The following is a 20735-nucleotide window of genomic DNA, read 5'->3' as shown; positions in this document are numbered from 1 at the left end:
ACATGAATACACATTTACACTAATTGGTCCGAGAACACAATTAATTCGTAGTGCATTTCTTTTAGAACATAAATGAAAATTAAAAAAATCCCACCTGCGCTTTCTCAATGAAATTTTTACAGTGTGTTGTACTACTTTTGGGACAAATTATATCAAAATTATAGAAAACTTCATCGCCTCAAACTCAAAATATGGACAATTTTGTGTTAAGGGTGTCTTGAAATCTTTTGACAGCTTCCGAAGTGCTAATTTTTAACCTTTTTCAGCTGGACCGAATCACTACTTTCCTGTAAAATTCTGGACCCAAATTTTTTTACAGTGTAATTTCATCCCCCTACTTACAATTTGAGGCATTAAACATGGAGAAATAAATTTGGAAGGGGTATAAAAATTATTGGCAAGTAACCCACTGTTAACACTGGGGACTATATTCATGAACAACGAAAATCAAGGGACGACAATTGTGGTCTCGGACCAATTAACCTGATATAAACCAAGTTATTGACAAAACATAGTTGTTATGGATGCCACTGTGACCTGGAGAAATAACATAATTCTTTATAGTACTACGTCTATGGGAGACAACTCCTGATCAATTTTATTTCCTATAATTATATATCTATCTATATATAAAAAAAAAAAGTGCCTACCAAGATTTTGTGAGGTAGACGAAATTAACTTTTAAACGATCGTATTGACTTTTGATGTGCAGAAATAGGCAGATCGGACATATTTTGACTTTATTTACTTACTTCTTAAGTTTGGGATTAATGGTTATCAACATATTCCAATGAGACTGAAAAATGCTTTTTTTTATAATGGATGATGCATATGTAATCTCTTACAGATTTCCGTTTTCGCAATTACATGTACTCTATACTACGTGTTCATTGTGTATTTGTTAGTAAGTATCATATAACTTTTCAATTGATAATATTTTTTGTGTACATAATGATATTGATCTTAGTAGTAAACAGTAGTAAATTTATATCATTGATTGAGTATTAATAACAATGGCTGCAAGCGGAATTATTTTTAATCGATTGTTTACTTTCGTTTTCTCGTTTTCTACGTAACATGGGTTAACCAAAACAGTGTAGTTGCAGCAAAAATAATGCATACTTGTGAGATTTTTCTCCCTCATTTTTGCCTGCAGACTTCAGTATATTGGCGAGATTCAAAATGTGATATCCGAATGCTATGTGATAAGAAAAGAAACAATGCGCATGTCTAAGAGGAAACAAAATTTATACATTTAAATAATTTAAAAATAAATAGTTTTGAAATAGAGATCCTAATAACATTATGTTAATAAAGAGCGTATTTTGCTCTTTACACATTGTTTACATCTGGATATCTGAGATTAAACACATGTTATAGTAATCTCGGTCGCTATAAAAAAAAAAGTGCCTACCAAGATTTTGTGAGGTAGACGAAATTAACTTTTAAACGATCGTATTGACTTTTGATTTGCAGAATTAGGCAGATCGGACATATTTTGACTTTATTGACTTACTTCTTAAGTTTGGGATTAATGGTTATCAACATATTCCAATGAGACTGAAAAATGCTTTTTTTTATTATGATAAATAATAATTTTACCTGCCGTAGTCGTGCGTTAAATATATGTTGGCATTTCTCCTACGAAAATGAATTGTTTAATGGAACAATACGTATTATTTGTAAACTTTCTCTTTAATCTTCACAGTAGGCTTTTAAAAAATAACCTTTCAACTGTATATTCCGAAAATTTGGTGAAAATAGAATAAGTGGCAATTCTTACCTTTCATACCTTAACTTTCATTGATAAAACATAATATTGACTCGTCCAGCGTCCAGTCTGAAGGTCATTTTAGTTACCATACACATTCATGCACGATCTTATTAATCAATAGTCACGTATGGAAAGCATAAACAAATTTGAAGGTAAACTAATAACAACTTAATCCAATCAAATTGCATACGATTCAATAACAATGTCCAGTCCACATCAAACAAATGTATAGGAGTAAACTGGGTAGGGAGAAAATGTCAGACATATTAATTTCATTATTTTGCAATAACGAATAAAAATTTGTTAACCAATAGATTTGTAATAATTTCATAAACATGTCGTTATGTATTGGTATAGTTTTTGGATCTTTCATTAGCGTATTTAAGGCTGTCGAAAGTTTGGCCTTCAAAAGTCAATATAATCATGGACTTTATACAGAAAATTCGTCTTTTTAAAACATTGAATGTTTCACAAATAATACGCGACAACAAAGCAAAATCATTTTTAAAAACAAGCAAAAAAAAAAAATTCTGATTGATGCAGTGGTATTGTCATAAATTACACTGGAGTGAACAGTGGTACTTCAAACGTCGAATTCCCTCACACAATGTTATCACACACTTATCATATATTTGATTTTGTCGTCTGCATTTATTAATTACAGATACAGAGCTAGCGTGTAGATATTAATAGCTTGCATCAAGTAATTTTAACTAGGTGCGTCACTTTGTTTAAAGTTTGTGTAAATATGAGGCACTATATGGGTTAAATATAGAATTAAATAAATGTCGGATATTTATAATTTTGTTGAAACGTTAGTTTGTTTTTTGATGATATAATGAGAAAATTAAAAAGTCCTTTTTAATTTAGTTGTTGTCTGTTAATTATGAATACGGAAGCGTTGATTAATTTCTTTATTCTTCGGCGCCTGGTGACAGAATTTCGGAATGACATCCCAGTTCGCATCATCAGAATCAGTTGCCGACTTTTTTTAACCCCTTGCCAATGCACTTGCAACCCTTCGTAACTTGTCTTGTCAACACCTTAAAGTTAATATCAGATAAAGGTCAAAGGTTAAATTTCTTTGTGTCAATAAGACTTAGACAGTTTAGGGGTTAGTGGTTGTCCATTCCTGTGAACACTCTACAGTCAATATCCTTTAAATTTCGACCAATTTTGATACATTGCAAGATCTGAACAACTATCGATTTTCAAGGAAAAAGTCAAAGTCACATTAGCACTTAAGCAATTTAGAGGTTGTACGTTCTTGTGAAAACACTATAGTCCATATGCTTACATGTATATTGAATTTGTCCTTACTTGGTACATAGAAAATAAATGTAGAGAATTGGACGCTTATTGATATGCAAGGTCATATTTGGACTTCCAAGTTTTAAGACTGTCTTAATGAGGATATGTTAAGGGGATTTACTGCATTGCACATTGCCCTTATTGCATCATGCTTTACTACTTACAAATACGTCTGTTGGCAGTGTTTTTTCTCAATTAAATAAACTCATCATAGATACCAGGACTAAATTTAGTATATACGCCAGACGCGCGTTTCGTCTACTAAAGACTCATCAGTGACGCTCGAATCCCAAAAAGTTAGAAATGCCAAATAAAGTACGAAGTTGAAGAGCATTGAGAACCAAAATTCGGAAAAGTTTTGCCAAATACAGCTAAGTTAATCTATGCCTGAGGTAGAAAAGCCTTAGTATTTCAAAAAATTCAAAAAGATCAAATGTTTGGATTCATCTCAATGATATTTTACACAAAGGAAAGCATTGTATAGATACGTACAAAAAGATATAATGATGATATGGATGCAAAGAGAGATAATTGGACTGATACCGTGACCTTGTAAGAGCAACTCTTACAAAACATGACACTTCATACATATAAATTACATACTATTCAGAATAAAATAGATTTAAAGGGAGAAAGTTGAACTTAAACTTCCTGATTAACGCATCTGAATGACTACATGGATTTTAAATGATGTGCATAAAGAGGAAAGCACCCAATAATCTCTTAAGGGAAAAAATGACCTGTGCCTCCAGCTTTATGTCGACCGTTCCTAATAAGATTGTAATGAATATTCATATAAATTCGAAATCGAGGCTAAGCTAGGCAATTACTTGTAAACAATATGGCAGCATCAACAACAAACAGTACCTCATCAAAAGATCTTTCATATTTACCAGATATATCATTTGCTTTTGTGGACGAATTTATAAGAAAACACAGCCAGAGTTCAGGAAAAGAACAAATGACAAAAGGATTCAAATACTACAGCGAGGAATACGTACATTCTGTGTCAGGTAAGGTCACTTGTTATGTTTGTTTACGAGGTGCACGTAAGAAATATTGTCTTTACACAAACCATTATTTTATCAGCAAATTATAACTTTTGAATTTATCACTTGGCGTCCGTCGTCGTCCGTTGTCCGTCGTCTGTCGTATGTTGTCTGTCGTCGTCGTCGTATGTCGTCGTCTGTCGTCGTCTGTCGTCGTAAACTATTTCAAGAATCTTCTCCTCTGAAACTAGTAGGCCAAATACTTCCAAACTTTAACATAATGTTCCTTAGGGTGTCTAGTTTATAAATTGCATCCGAAGTTTTGATCTATCAACAAACATGGTCGCCATTGCTAATAATAGAACATAGGGGTCAAATGCAGTTTTTGGCTTATGTTTAAAAACGAAAGCATTTAGAGCAAATCTGACATGAATAAAAATGTTCATTAGGTCAGGATCTATCAGCCCTGAAATTTTCAGATGAATCAAACAATCCATTGTTGGGTTGCTGCCACTTAATTGGTAATTTTAAGGAAATTTTGCAGTTTTTGGTCATTATCTTCAATATTATTATAGATAAAGATAAATTGTAAAAAGAAAAAATGATCAACAAAGTAAGATCTACAAATGAGTTTTATATGACCAAAATTGTCAATTGACCCCTTAAGGTGTTATTGTCCTTTAATGACAATTTTTCACAATTTGTTCATCATATTTGCTAACTTTAAAAAATCTTCTCCTCTAAAACTACTCAACCAAATTCAACCAAACTTCAACTGAATGATCAGTAGGGTGTATACAATAAAGTTTGTGTTTTATTTTCTATTTCGTCAAAAACATGGCCGTCATGGCTAAAAATAGAACACAGGGAAAATGCATTTTTTGGCTTATATCTCAAAAACTCAAGCATTTAGAGCAAATAAGACAAGAAGTTAAAGTATTTATTAGGTCAAGGTCTACCTGTCCTGAAATTTTCAGCCGAATTGGGTAACTGGTTTTTCAGGTATAATGCCCCATAATCGATGATTTTAAAGACATTTTGCATTTTTTGGTTATTATCTTGAATATTATTATAGATATAGATAAACTGTTAATAGCAAAAATGTTAAGCAAAGTAAAATCTACAAATAAGTCAATTTGACCAAAATTGTCAATTGACCCCTTAAGGAGTTATTGCCCTTTAAAGACTTTTTTCACAATTTGTTCATCATGTTGACTTACTTTAAAACATCTTCTCCATTGCAACTGCTGTATTAATTTCAGCCAAACTTAGGCTAAATGAGTTTCAGAGTATCTAGTATAAATTTTATATTTTATTTCCTTGTATGTCAAGAAACATTGCTCCTATGGCTAAAATAGAGCAAAGGTGAAAATGATTTTTTTTGCTTTTGAGGAAAATAAGACGATTCAAAGAACATTTAAATAAATTGAAAAGCCAAAATAATCATTGATAAGAGATTTAACAACAAAAAATAAGGTGAGCGATTCAGGCTCTTGAGAGCCTCTTGTTATTAGTAACAGATAATTGAATTTGTTTACATAGTTTTATATGTTAAATTTCAATGGTGTTTAGTATAAAAAGATGTATGTTTTTTTTTACAGTGCATCCTGATGATACTGGGTGTTTGGTCAAAGGAAAATGTTTTATATCACAAAGAAAAAATGAGTATCCACATGATGTCAAGGTAGGCATACATTTTATTTCACTTGTTGTACTAAACATAGAATATAAATATTAACTATATATGCTCCTAAAAAAATATTTTGCAAATTAACAATTTCATACAATAATAAAGAACTTTACATATAAATCAATATATGAATATAATAAAATTATTAACAAAATATTCAACTAATACATCTCAAATTCTTTCACAGATCATGATAAATGGAGGGCATATTGAATATTCATGTCAATGACTTATTGGTCCAGGTTAAAGATATGGACATTTTGTTTGACACTGTGGTGACAGAACACAGGACAGAATTATTTCAAAGTGAATTTCAAAAATTTGGAAAATTCCCTAAAGGAAGCATTCTCAGTAATCAACAAAAAATGGCAAATGACTACCTCCTTAACTTAATGGATAATAATTCATTTCCAGAATTACCATTGAAAAATGTCATGATTAACAATTTTGAAACTGTTCTCATGAAAGATCAGTTAAAAAAGTATGACTCCTTGAAGGTTACATTGCTGGTAAAGAGATTGAGGAAGGAACACGTCTTCAATCCAATGATCCTAAATGGCATAAAATTAGACATCACATGCAGGAGAAATAGCCAAGAGAAGAGCTGATGGGGCTAAACTTGCTGAACGCTTGCAGTCAACTAGACATGTTCAGACAGCAGCTATGAAATGTGGTATAGAATGTGAGGCTACTGCAGCACAAGTCTGTAGCAAGGTGATGAATGACAATGTCAACTTATATCCATGTGGTGTGATTGTAAATTGTTGGTGTCACTGGCTTGCAGCTACCCCAGACAGAAAAGTATATGCACCTGATAGAAATCAACCACATGGTTTGTTGGAAATAAAATGTCCAAACACTGACCAATTATCAAGCGTCAAATGTCTTCATTTAATCGACGGGGAGCTAAAATTGAAAAAAAAAAATGATAACTATAATACAAATGCAAATGGTCGTTACAGGATTAGACTGGTGTGACTTTTTTGTTTGGCTTGAAAATGATTCACATTTGGAAACAGTTTATTTTGATAGTGAATTTTGGGAAGCTACATAAGACATACTTGATATGTTTTTCAACACTTATTTTTTTAACTAAATTATGTCACTGTATGCATGTATAAATGAAACACTATGTCAACTTTTAATTAGTGATGATTTAGTTTTTTTGTTTAATTTATGGTCTTCTGAACAGAGTCAATAGATTAGCAACAGTCCATAACTGATTCACAGATCCAGCTAATGAAAGTGGGACTGTATACTGTAAAAGTCTATATTCTTTAGCCCGCTTTATATGCCGCTCAACATGTATAAGGATGCAATTTTTTGATTGTTTTCAATTTGTGACGGTGTAAACTGTCCATCACTGCAAAGAAAGTGTGGCGTAGCTATTGACACACTTGTATCTTTAAGTAATTTATTTAAAATAAACCCTTTATCCGCCATTATTTGGTCTCCTGGTTCTAATAAGTCAATAACTCCACTATGCTTGGTAATTTCTATGTCAGACATACATCCAGAATATAATGCAGAAATGAAAGTGATAGCACCATGTGGCGATATTCCGACCAGTCCTTTCCAGGTGTTGTGACTTTTGTATGATGAAAAGGTTTTTGACGCCAATGCTAAAGAAGAAGGTCTTTCTGTAAAAATTCCGGTACAGTCTATTATCACACGCGTGTTAGGGTACATAAGTTTGAAGTCCTGTGGCATATACTCTATTATTGTACCCCTACTAGGCCAGATATTAATGCCACCCAATATGAAATATAAATAATTTGTCCAAGTTAATATTTGTTTGCTTACTGTTGATGCATGAATGTTAAATCTTACTGACAAGTCCTCAATTAAAAAACCAAACCTTAACCTACACAAAAACATAAACAGTTCATCAATAGGATCCATTGACTTTGGACGTCCTCTATTGCTGGGTTCCTCAGAAGACTTATACTACACAGTTTTCATTCTTGTTGCAGTAGGCTTGATAGCAGAATAGAAAATTAAAAATAACTCAAAAGTTGGAAATCCAGTAAAAAACTCTATCATTTCATGGTCGTAAGAAAATCTTGTTACTCCGAACCGTTCCATTTGTAATTTCTGGTTTAAACGTGCCAGCTCATAGGTCTTGTCTTTAAGTTTAGAGTCCTTTTGCTGTACCACATGTTCCAGGTTCTCAATTTTCTCAAGACAGCCAGCATGAATGTTGGAATCACAACTCCTGTCAAAATAAAATAAATGTATTAAGTAATGGTATAATATCCTTAATATTAAAAAGGGGGAAATATTTTTGAAGCACACTGTGTTCCTTTTGATTTTATAAAATATTTTTATGTTTCTTTTTAATTATTTTGAAAATAATTATATACATAAAAAAAAACATGCAAGTTTAATTCAAATTTGGGTGTGTACATTAATATTTTGTTTTTGAATTAATTCATTCTGATAACTTAAATTACATGTCATTTTCATGATCAACACTTTGTGAATTGTGAACTTCACAGACACTCTCGTCTACAACCATTTCATCTTCATCTTCAGGATCGTCAAGTTTCATCTTCTTGAAAAGGGACTGTCTTGATGTGGGGGCATTTCTGCTGCTTTCAGTTAATTTCCAATCAAAGAAAGATGGAACAGCTTCTGGTTTGAGACATTTTCTGTTAGGAGTCCAGCGGTAATCTTCCTTCTTGAAATGTTTGGAACAAACCACTGTATTTCCTCCAATCTGAAAACAAACACAAATGAATAGGTTTCGTTCTTGTATTTATATAACACTGTTCTCCACTTATCATATTTATAATGTAGACCAGTAACATATTTATAAAAAAAATAAGAAGTTAATTCTTTTTATTATTAAATAAAAGTATTTGCAATTTACAAATGTGTTTATAAGTAAATTACAATTTTAAAAGAATGTTGATAATGAAATTGTTGGTGTTGTTTACGAATACATCACATTATTTTCATTCTCTATGACCCTGAAGACAGACGTGTTTGAAGTTCAAAATGCATATTATTTTTATATAATAGTCTCATACACACAGTGATAAAAACAACATGGATAAATTAATTACACATATCTACAGATATGTGATGAAGGAAAAATCTCTATCAACATGTGGTAACAGTTTGACATCGAACACTTAAACATATGTTTTACGGCTAAAATAAAAGTATTGTTAAAAAAAATATTGTTGAACATAATCTTATAGTCTGTCTGAAACTAATTATTGAAAATTGGGACAGGTATTACATATAAAACAACATTATCGGCTTTTATGAAAAGTGTAAACAAATGCACGTGTTTCTAGTATTTACCTTGAAAAATTCACCTTCATCTCTACGGATTGCAACAATCGACTGTTTTCTTGTTAGCATTTTCTTTTCGGAAGGTATCTGATGAAAACTCAGCTCTTTATTAGTTCTGACATTGCCATTACAAAATGGTACACAACAGTATTCATCTCTTTGTTTACTTGTTGATGATGCTGGAGAAGCCATTATTGATAAAACCGGTGCCTAGCTTAACCTCATTTTCGAAAATTAAACTCTGGGTCAATGCATACATGAATAACTTTTAAGAACCGTTCATAAGCCATGGTACTGCAATGTTTTTGTACAGTCTAACAAATAAGGAATTTTGAACATTTTTACGAAAAAAAAAACAATTTTCCAAACATTACAAATCATGATAAATTTCTGTGAAGAAACTACCATTTCAGTAAAAAAAAAATGATACCAATCATCAGTAAAAAGTTTAGTTTATTTATTAGACATCATAATTAGGTCTTTTCACTTTTCTGTGGAAAGACCTATCGTTTTTCTTCTTATATTTTTTTTCTTCTTCCGCCTTATTTTGATCTTGTAATAAATATTTGGTTTGCAAAATGTCGCTTAGATATTTGGTATATGATATCCAACAGTTTATGTGCTTTTGAAATTTATCCTGTGTAACTTAATACTTTTCTTTGCAAGAGTTATCTACACAAACACTGTTTTCCTTGTAGCCACTACTCCTCCGCAACCGTAAAAGATTACGACAAATTTATTTTATAAAATTGATCGTTATGTCCTTCGCAATATTTGTCCTATTTTGACCTAAGCGATATGAACGCTCCATATGAGAGTTATTTCCCCTTATGCATTTGATATGAGTGATATGCATTTTTATTTTGTAAACCATAAGTGATAGAGACCTAGTATCTTTTGATTTGAGGTTATTGGTCCAGAAAAAAAATGAAAATTAAGTCAAGGTCAAAAGTCAAGGTTATATTCTAGTTTTTTAATTTGGTATTTTCCACTCATTTCCAGAAACAGTATAAGATATTGACAAATTAAATTTTCTTAATTGTTAGTTGCGACATGTCGTAACACGTAAATTTTTAAAACAAGGGTACGTTGAACGTAAAAGGGAGTGTTCTCCCCTCTTGTATTTAAAAATACGCGTATGGTGATATAACCCATTAACCAAATATAATTAAGACCTATGGTCTTTTTATTTGAGGTCTTTGGTTTATGACCTTGAAATTGATCTCAAGGTCATAGCTTAATTTGACGTTCTAGATTTTGACCTTTGCTTTTACCTCATATGTATACATGATAAAGCCATGAGACTTTTTGCAAAAGGTATCAAACCATTTAACCTTGAAAAAACCTGAAATGACCTTGTGTAAACCGAAAGTAGCTACTTTTTGTACTTTATTAAAATGAAATTATATAGAACCAGATATTTTTGGAATCAGTGTCAATTAAATATTCCAATAATATCGGAAGTAACATTTTTCAAACCGGAAGTAACAAATTATCACCCTTTTTCAAAAAATATTTTTTAGAAACCATATATTTTTGGGATCAGCGTACAATAAGCTATCGCTTGACGATTGAAATGACATTTTAAACTTAATTTTACAGTTTTCATATGAAAATACTGTTTTTGGTGGAAAGACCTTCAATTGTTCGCTGAACAATTGGTTTTTAATTTTAATTTTACTTTTTATTCTGAGGTTTTATTAACATTATCGAGAACTGGTCAAGTTGTATTTAAATTTGGCATATTTTTTTAATGTGAATCAAGCATGACCCAAGGTGACGTCATAAAAGGAATTAAACAACCAATCAGGTTCTTTTTTTTCAAATTATTTCCAATAATGTCAACTTTGATAAAAAAAAAAAAAAAAAGAGGTCAGAAATAAGTTTGCACGAAAATGTCGGTAAACATTAATTATTATTTTTAAATTATCGAGCTCTTGTCAGGAGAGTCTATATTTGTTCCAGTTATTTCAATATGATAAATAAAAAGACGTTAGTCGATAAGTAAACGCGTTACATCCAAAATTTAATTATTGATATTTATTAGGTCTTTCCACTTTTCTGTGGAAAGACCTATTGTTTTTTTTCTGATTATTAGGTCTTTCCACTTTTCTGTAGAAAGACTTATTGTTTTTCTTCTGATTATTATTTTTTTTTTCGCCTAATTTTGTTCGTGCGATAAATATTTGTTTCGCAATATGTCGCTTAGATATTTGGTATATGATATCGAACAGTTTATGCGCTTTTCAAATTTACCCTGCGTAACCGAATACTATTCTTTGTAGGAGTTATCTCCCCAAACAATGTTTTCGATGTGTCCACTACTCCTTCGCAACTGTAAAAGATTACGACAAATTTATTTTATAAAATTGATCGTTATGTCCTTCGCAATAATTGTCCTATTTTGACCTAAGCGATATGAACGCTCCATATGAGAGTTATTTCCCCTTATGCATTTGATATGAGTGATATGCATTTTTATTTTGTAAACCATAAGTGATAGAGACCTAGTATCTTTTGATTTGAGGCTCTTGGTCCAAAAAAAAAATGAAAATTAAGTCAAGGTCAAAAGTCAAGGTTATATTCTAGTTTTTTAATTTGGTATTTTCCACTCATTTCCAGAAACAGTATAAGATATTGACAAATTAAATTTTCTTAATTGTTAGTTGCGACATGTCGTAACACGTAAATTTTGAAAACAAGGGTACGTTGAACGTAAAAGGGAGTGTTCTCCCCTCTTGTATTTAAAAATACGCGTATGGTGATATAACCCATTAACCAAATATAATTAAGACCTATGGTCTTTTTATTTGAGGTCTTTGGTTTATGACCTTGAAATTGATCTCAAGGTCATAGCTTAATTTGACGTTCTAGATTTTGACCTTTGCTTTTACCTCATATGTATACATGATAAAGCCATGAGACTTTTGGCAAAAGGTATCAAACCATTTAACCTTGAAAAAAACCCTGAAGTGACCTTGTGTAAACCGGAAGTAGTTATTTTTTTGTACTTTATTAATATAAATGTATATAGAACCAGATATTTTGGGAATCAGTGTCAATTAAATATTCAAATTATATCGGAAGTAACATTTTTCAAACCGGAAGTAACAAATTATCTCCCTTATTTAAAAAATATTGTTTAGAAACTTATATTTTTGAAATCAGCGTACACCAAACTATCATTTGACGATTGAAATGACATTTTAAACTTAATTTTAAAACTTTCATATTAAAATACATTGATTTTGGTGGAAAGACCTTTTTTTTTACTTTTTTCATTTATACATTTGACATTATTGTTCGAAAATATTTCGTAGAGTGAACTGATGGCATGCTTGTTGCATATTATTTAAATACTCATGATACTGTAGATATTTGAGAAAAATGATAATTAAAAATGTCAAAATTTTAATATCTATATTTTGTTTTACAGATTTAAAGAAATGACAAGTTGGTTGACTATACCGTTATTCATTTTTGCTTTGAAATTTTCTGTGGGCTGTTTTCAAACAGGTAATTTAGGTGTATAATATGCATTTTTAGCCCTCAAAAAAGCACGGCAATGTGAGTATTTTTCCTTACTCGGTGTCATTTGTAATCGTAAACGTTTTACACAATCTATATCTAGATAGAACTACTGTGACATTTAGTAAGGGAGTCTAATTTTAAAAACTTACAGTTTTTGGCATATATCTGAAACCTGTAACTGTAAAAGCAAATCTGACAGGTACTTATCGCCGCTGGAATGTAAATTCTTATATGACGTCCTTATTACGCTTTGTAAACAAAGTCGTGTTCTAATGAGCACAAAATATGTTTGACACATGCGCATGAACTTACTGTGTATATTAACGCTAATCTCACCGTTATCCTTTTAAATATATACATTTAAGCAGCTAAAATAAACTTTTATCGTATATTTTTATAAGACAACATATATTTACCCTGCTCGTAGTTTTTATAAAATATAATGCACATACTCCTCAGGGAGGAAACGGGAAAAGCCAAACATTTTAACGATATTTTCGTGCGCTTCGACCTATAAAAATTATGTATTTGTCCTATTAGAGTCGAAATAATTCTTTCATTTCATGCTCTATTATTTTGAACCAGTAAAGCTCAACTAGAAGTGCCAGAATACTTTTTTTCCGTCTCAACATTTTGGTTGAGATTAGATGGCAACATTTTGGTTGAGATTAGATGGTTTACCAGGCGTGACTAATCAACACGAGCTGCTAGTTAAATGTCAGACTGAAGAGTCACGTGATGTTATTTAGCCGGAAGCAAGATACGGGTCCGACTGATGCAATAATTCTTTTATGGAAAATAGATAAATAATCACATCTGTTTCATTATATTGGTTTATCCAAGGAGGTTATATTAGAAGGAGAGAGGACGAAAGACGATAATTACACATAAAATGTTACCGACTTTTCTGTAAGTGGGTGTTAATTAGTTGAGATCGACTCTGTCACAGAGGGAGATTTTGTCCTAATTACATACCCGAGTAAGAACGGAAACACCCGAGGTGTCATAAACTGACCGGATATACAATTATTGAAATGTTAATCAGTTTTTTGTGATATTTTTTATTAAGTAATTAAAAATTAAAATTTTATGTTAAAAGTATACTTATTACCAATAGAAATAAAACGAATATCCGTCTCATTGACGTCAATGTTAATATCAACAGTCATAACAGAAAGTCACTTTTACGTTGTTTCCGATAAATTTCTCTATGTTTCAATTGCAAATATCCCTTCCGGTCGTTACCGGTCACCGTAACTAAAGTACTTTGCATATTCGTATATTTTCTATGATTATTACCTGCCAATTCTCATAAGCAGGAATTGACCGGTGAAGCAAATATCTTTGTTTAAAGCAATGTAGTGTTGAATAAAAATCGCTCACTAACTTTCCTTTAAACCCTCATAACTTTGTCATTTCTTTATCTTTTTTCACCGTAGACAGACGGTTGATTTTTAAATTGCCCGTCAAATCTTTTTCAAAATCATAAACACCTATGCACTGCACTGTAACTAAAAATACACCTGAACTTTAATGACCCAGTCACTGATAACAATCACGTGACACATGTGATTTATCTAATAGTCCGAACTACTCGCGGTAACAGCCCGGTACATCAGAGGGCCATGTCAAGTGGGTGATAAACATGTCGGTTTCTTTATAATTTTATCATTTTTCTCTGATCGAACTGCTATCCTGGGGATGCTAATTTTGTATCAAGCAGAGTGTTCACTCTCCTTCTAATATAACCTCCTTGGTTTATCTTATAAATGAATTAAGTTGAATTAGTTATATCGTAATTGCATGTATTATGAATACAGTTTTGATTATCATATATGTAAGACATGATTGTCAGTGGCAAGTTGACAATATTTTGACTAACTTTAGTTTATTTAAAACTGTAACGACAATTTTTGATACGTTGAAAATCAGTTTTTAACAATGACACATTCGGAATTTTAATTTGAAAGAGCTTATTGGGATCAAATTAAAGCCTTGGATTGTCCAAATGATTTGGACACTTTTTCAAAGCACTTATATTGATTGAACACATCAGGACTTTTCAAAATGTGCCACGGGCACAGAATAATAAGAATAAAAGGAGAGCAATCGTTACGTTATCAGAACTAGCAAATGAATCTAATTTTGTTGGTGACATTTACCCATTTTTTTTTATTACAGTGTCTTTGGAAGCAGTTACACCAGTGTTCTTGGGATATGATGTCAATATGTTCTGCAATGCATCAGAATTTAATGATTGTTGTTACAACACTAGACGATGGTCTCGCACAGTAAATAAGACAGAAACTGTGTTGATTTTAGAAGGAGTATCTGCCTTTCCTGAAAAGTTCACAGAAATTGTGCATTCTGATGGGTTCAGGCTGATTTTAAGGAAATTGAACAAAAGTGACATCAGTTTTATATATACCTGTGCTTATGGTTTCCACACATCAAATCAAACGTTGAAAGAGAGAAACAGTATTTACTGTAGGTATTTTTTGTTACTCGGCCTTTAAATGCAAAATTACAATATTATTTGATTCGACAGAATATCAAGCATAGTACATTACATTTGATCTTAACAGTTTATAATGTTAATGTCAATCATGTTTATCGGGCAAATATCAAGTAAAAAAATCAAAGATACTGTGCTTCGTAAAAAATAATATTATATTTGTATCATTTTCTTTTTTCAGGTACCAACACAGGAATTACGGAAAAAAGGATTTATAATTCATCCATTTCTGCAATCATCGGTTTGATAATTATTATTTTCTATTGTCTTTAAACTGCATGTTCTGATTTATGTTTATCAGAAAAACGAACAACATATATGAAAAAATCAATGCAAAAAAGAGGAATATGAAAAAAGGATTAATAAAAATATATCCTAATATTTAGCGAATACGCTTACCAAAACTCATGTTAATATATCCATTTTTAAAACTAATACTCATTTCAAAAATTAAAACAGAAAACTTAATTCCTTTTTGAAATTATATATTTCTACCATTCCAATGAATCATTGTGTCATGTAAGGTCTATAACAGACTATTATTAAAAATTCCCAAATCATATGCAAGTCCTCACAACACCAAGACTTATCCGTATATAGAATACCTAAAATAGGAAGCCATGCAATTGAAAATGAAACAAATTCTTGATTAATACTAATCAAGAAATCATTGGTTAAAGTTTGCAAATTATCCTACTTGTCCGACTATGTTCCCAGCAGAGCTACCTGTAAAGATAAAGAAAATTTTATGTATCGTGTAGCCTACAAAAAGAAATGTACTATGACATTAGAGCGAAGTGCTTGCTGCGATCACTAAATTGCACAACATATGCGTCTAGGTTAGTCTACGAAAATACGTAAACTATAAAATTAGGAGCGAGGGACTTGTCCCGAGCACTAAGTTGAAAACCTTTTGGTTAACTTTGTAAACAATGCAATTCAGCACATATTTACAACTCGCGTAAAATTTAAATTGATCTATTGGTAGTTTATTATTATACACAAAAGTAACACAATAAACAATGAAATCGATACAGCACAATATGAAAAAATACTTTGTCAAATACAATACAACACTCAAATTCTAAAAGATTATAAATCAAATGTTACAATCCGTTCTCGTCTGATATTTGTCACAGTATCATTTTATTTGCTTATGTCATGTCTGAGCTATTATCTATAATTATTAAAAAAAAAAGAAAAAAAAGAAGAAAAAAAGTTTAATGTGCATACAATTTAATATACTGTTCCAACTTAGGTTTATAATTATAAAAACATTTTTTTTTTAAATTTAATATCAATCCAATTGATTTATTTAACATATAGGTACAATGACAAAACAATGACATTCAGTTATAAAAGTGTCTTTATAATTCATTAGTTTCTAAATAAATCTTTTTTTTATCTACACCAAAAGTCACAAAAGTTTATTTACAAAGTCACAAATTATAATATTTTAATAAATTGTTCAGTCCAATTGGAAAAGATGGTTAGCTGCGTCAGATTTAAATATATACATATACTTGCTGTTTAGTTGAATTTGAGACTTTTCATAAAAAAATATGTCTGAATACTGTTTTGAAACCAAAACTGCTACGATACTTGACAGTTTATTACAAGTTGTGCAAGATCTTCAGCATCAATTTGTCAAATTTGAACAGCAAATGGAGAAGATAACTGTTATGCAATTCACGGTGAATTTACTCGCCGAAAAAGTTTACTATGTTGCAAAGCACCTCGAATGTACAATGAATAGAAGCAATAAATTGAGGGAAGCATTGAAAATATTGGCCATGTGATGCATAATGTAGTACATCGATGTAAAAAGAACATTTTTAAACATAACAAGCTTGGAAACTGCAGTAGTACAACATACAGAAAAAAATAGTGAAAAAAAAGATTCAAGTTGCGTAACATGGAAGATAATGCGATACAGCTCAAGAGGCGCTCAATGAAAACCAACCTCATTTTACTGGCATCCAATTTCACCCAGAAAAAAAAACTGAGGATAAACTTAATTTTTTTATCAAACAAAAGATGAAAATTGGCAAAAGAGTAAACTGTGTATGCGTCCATCGATTCGAAAAAAGAGGTCACAGAGGTAATCGTCCGATATTAGCAAAACTTGTATCAGTTAAGGACAAAGACATTGTGCTAAAAAAACGGATACAAATTAAAAGAGACACAATTCGGAGTTAAAGAAGTTTCCAAAGGAAATCGAACAACAACGAAAAACTTTATACCCAGTTGCAAAACAGACAAGAAAAGAAAAAAAAGAAAAGTACGTATGGTAAGAGACAAATTATACATTTATGGTGATTTGTACAAACCAAACACTAAAGGAACGAAAATAAACATGATGTTTTGAGTTTTTTATACAGCGGAGAATTATAACACAACAATACAAACGATCAACTTCTGAACCTCAAATTATCGCAGCTTGAAAGCTTGACTACCAAACAGTAAAGAACACAGACGATTTTAGAAGAAATATATAACCATTAACAGTGTTTTAAACATGAAACAAAGATATTCTACTTTATAGAGAAAAGGGAACATTACTTCGTTAAATTATTGCTTTGCTATTAATCATTTTTAGGCAGTTAATCTGCCTTATGCAGGCACCCTAGATTTGTGTTCTACTCAATAAATGCTATAATATGTGCCATTGTTATTATTTTGCTGCATGTTATGTTATTTATAACTAATTGGATTGTTTTTTCATACTTTTAATTCTTGATTACAAAAGTATGACCAGAAAAACGATTTATCCAAAAGTTTTGAAGTTGCACATAGGACGTAGGGCACATTAGGAATCGTTATGTAGTTTATTATCTCCCGATATTTTGGCTAAGCTATCGAAGAAATAATGTATGAAATATTTAATCGCCGAAAATCTCTAAAGACAAGTAGCTTAAAATTTCTCAAATGGCAAAAGTCGTAGGAATATTGTTTGTCTTCAATACGTAGTTAACTACGTCAGTAGTCTTCAAATAAGTTCCACTGTTCATGCTGTTGGCGGCAATTTTGATTTAAAAGACGAAATTTTTGTATCTTTTCAATTTGGAGGCAGGGGTTCAAATTAGCGGTTGTCCGAGGTCTGCGACCTTCCATTTTTGAAATCGGACTTTTGATTTGGTTACAAGCTACGCTCGACATGCCCGACTTAAGAAACAAATGTAGCGCTTGTACTAACAAACGACAAACTGCAGACGCATTTTTATCATTTGCTTAGTTTGTCAAAGTTTCTGTAAACTTTGCAAACGTATGTTTGAAAGAAGTGATCAAACCATGTGCGCGCTAAGCCTTTTGCATTGTTTGTGTTAGAAAGAAATGCACCCTACATATGAGACTGTATTATAAAGGAGTATCCGGATAAAGGCATGTATTTCCCCTCTGTTACTGTCACGGTAATCAAATAACAAGATAAGCGAGGATATTTTACTCTGATATCATATATTGTTGATCATGTTCCAACAAAATAAAATTAAAACAAATATTACTTTTCGAGAGTGGAAAACAATCTTCTTATCTCTCTAAACCTTCGTTATTCTAAAGAAATCAACCACATTAAGTTTCCACATGTATTACTGGTTTTTTTTTCATTTCCTGAGAATATAATAATGATTGAACTCTAATATTCGTATCAGCTAACTTTTATGGTCAAGCGCGACATACACAGTATCGATCAAACGTAAACAATATTTTGCTTTTATTTTGGTTTTCAATGCTCTTCAACTTCGTACTTTATTTTACCTTATTTTTTTTATGGATTCGAGCGTCACTGATGAGTCTTTTGTGGAAGGAATGCGCGATTTGTAAATACATTATTTAGTCCTGATATCTATGATAAGTTTATTTATATGACAATTCTTATCTGTTAAAATATAAACTGCGTGTTTAATTCTCCTTCGCCATGTTCGTCCGAATTCAAATAATTTCTTTGTTAAAAGTCTTGGAATAATAATTAAAACAAAACTCTAGGTATAGATTTAGTCGCTTGCAGTATTTTTTTCTCTCTATTCTAGCAAACAATGTTTGATAACATTATAAATCAAAATATTATAAGAACAATATTAAAAATTCAAACAAAATAGTCAAATACATTTAAATGGACTGAAATCAAACTTGATATTGTAATCACACATAATTATGTGACAATAAACTGCAAACTGACTGTCGTAGTTACTGTGAACACTTTCAATGAAATGACCCCCATTAATTTTCTTTATATAAAATAACGGAACCACACCTTTTAACCACCAAAATATTTCACGTTTACATATTATCAATATTGTTTATAACCAACAAAAAAAAGACCCCGTTATACAACTACAATGACTAACCAGTTTTGAATTTATAAAAAGTATGACTATATCACGGGAAAGTCTCAACGAAAAGAGATTTAATGAAATTCTCCCTCGCCATGCTCGTCAGAATTTAAAACATTTCTGTGCTAAAATCCTTGGTATAATAAATAAAACAAAATTGTAGGTATATGTTTAGTCGCTCGCTTTAACTTCGACATGTCAAAGGAATAAATGAGATATGAATAAAATGCCTAGATTCAAATAAACTGCAATTCGTCATTGAATGTTATCTCTAAGGTTCATGTAAACCCTGTGGCTAAAATGGCTGTATTTTCACCTTAAAAGGTAATCTGAGTACAGATAAACCTGTGCATATGGAAAAGTTTTAAAGCATAGCATGCCCTAGATAAACAGAATTCAAATGTAAAATTCACAACTTAACTGGATTGTGCAGTGCACGTATTTTCGTCCGGCCTGCAAAAGATGAAAAAGTTAACAAACAGTTGAATTTCACTTGATACAAATGTACGGTCCACTCAGGTACATAGTTTAATTCACCATTGTCTATCTATTAGATTTGCAGAACTAGTGGGTATACAGACAAGTCAACCATTGGAGATGATTTGTATAGATTTTCTTTGCTTAGAACAATCTAAGGGTGGTTATGAAAATATACTGGTGATAACTGATTACTTTACAAGGTATGCTCAGGCAATTCCTACACGGAATCAGACGGCACAGACTACGGCTTGATGCCTTTGGGAGTTCTTTATTCAACATTATTCCTTTCCCGCACGTATACATAGCGACCAAGGCAGAAACTTTCAATCCAGAGTCATTAGTGAGCTTTGTAAAATTGCCGGTATAAAGAAATAAAGGACAACCCCAGCTCACCCAAGTGGAAACGGTCAGTGCGAAAGGTTTAACTCCACACTTTTAAGCATGCTTATCGGACCATAGATGAAATATCACGTTGTGATTGGTTAAACGCCGTCACGTGGTGATCCCCTATGAGACCGTAGGGGGTTAGTAGGTTTCATAGGGGGTTCATGACGCGTTAATGGCGACGTCATCTATTAATGTTGTTGCGTTTTGTTGTTGATTTTTCAACAAAACGACGCAGAAAAAGTCCAGCGTCCGATAAATTCGTTATACGGTTAACTACTGACCCCCTACGGATCCATAGAGGGTGAATAAAATTCATAGGGGACTCGGCCTCCGGCCTCACCCCCTATGGATTTTACTAACCCTCTATGGATCCGTATGGGGTCAGTAGCGAACCATATAACTTATATTGGAACCTTGAACGACG

The 20735-nt window shown here is 31.6% G+C and overlaps 2 protein-coding genes across 2 annotated transcripts; one reads left to right on the top strand and one right to left on the bottom strand.

Moving 5' to 3' along the window:
• Nucleotides 1-829: 829 nt before the first annotated feature.
• Nucleotides 830-16240, top strand: LOC134683582 (uncharacterized). The gene is made up of 4 exons (XM_063542888.1): nt 830-904; nt 12504-12583; nt 14780-15085; nt 15295-16240. Exons 2-4 carry the CDS (start codon nt 12514-12516, stop codon nt 15384-15386), a joined length of 468 nt encoding a protein of 155 aa, XP_063398958.1. The 5' UTR covers nt 830-904; nt 12504-12513; the 3' UTR covers nt 15387-16240.
• On the bottom strand, nt 7712-9259 carry LOC134684297 (THAP domain-containing protein 1-like). Its single transcript, XM_063543584.1, has 3 exons — nt 9077-9259; nt 8218-8483; nt 7712-7979 (listed from the first exon to the last, which is right to left on the bottom strand). Exons 1-3 carry the CDS (start codon nt 9257-9259, stop codon nt 7712-7714), a joined length of 717 nt encoding a protein of 238 aa, XP_063399654.1.
• Nucleotides 16241-20735: the final 4495 nt, after the last annotated feature.

Source organism: Mytilus trossulus, chromosome 9 (assembly GCF_036588685.1).
Source record: "Mytilus trossulus isolate FHL-02 chromosome 9, PNRI_Mtr1.1.1.hap1, whole genome shotgun sequence".
Lineage (NCBI taxonomy): Eukaryota > Metazoa > Mollusca > Bivalvia > Mytilida > Mytilidae > Mytilus > Mytilus trossulus.
Note: the sequence above shows the minus strand (reverse complement) of the source record. Positions and strands in the feature narration are given on the sequence as shown.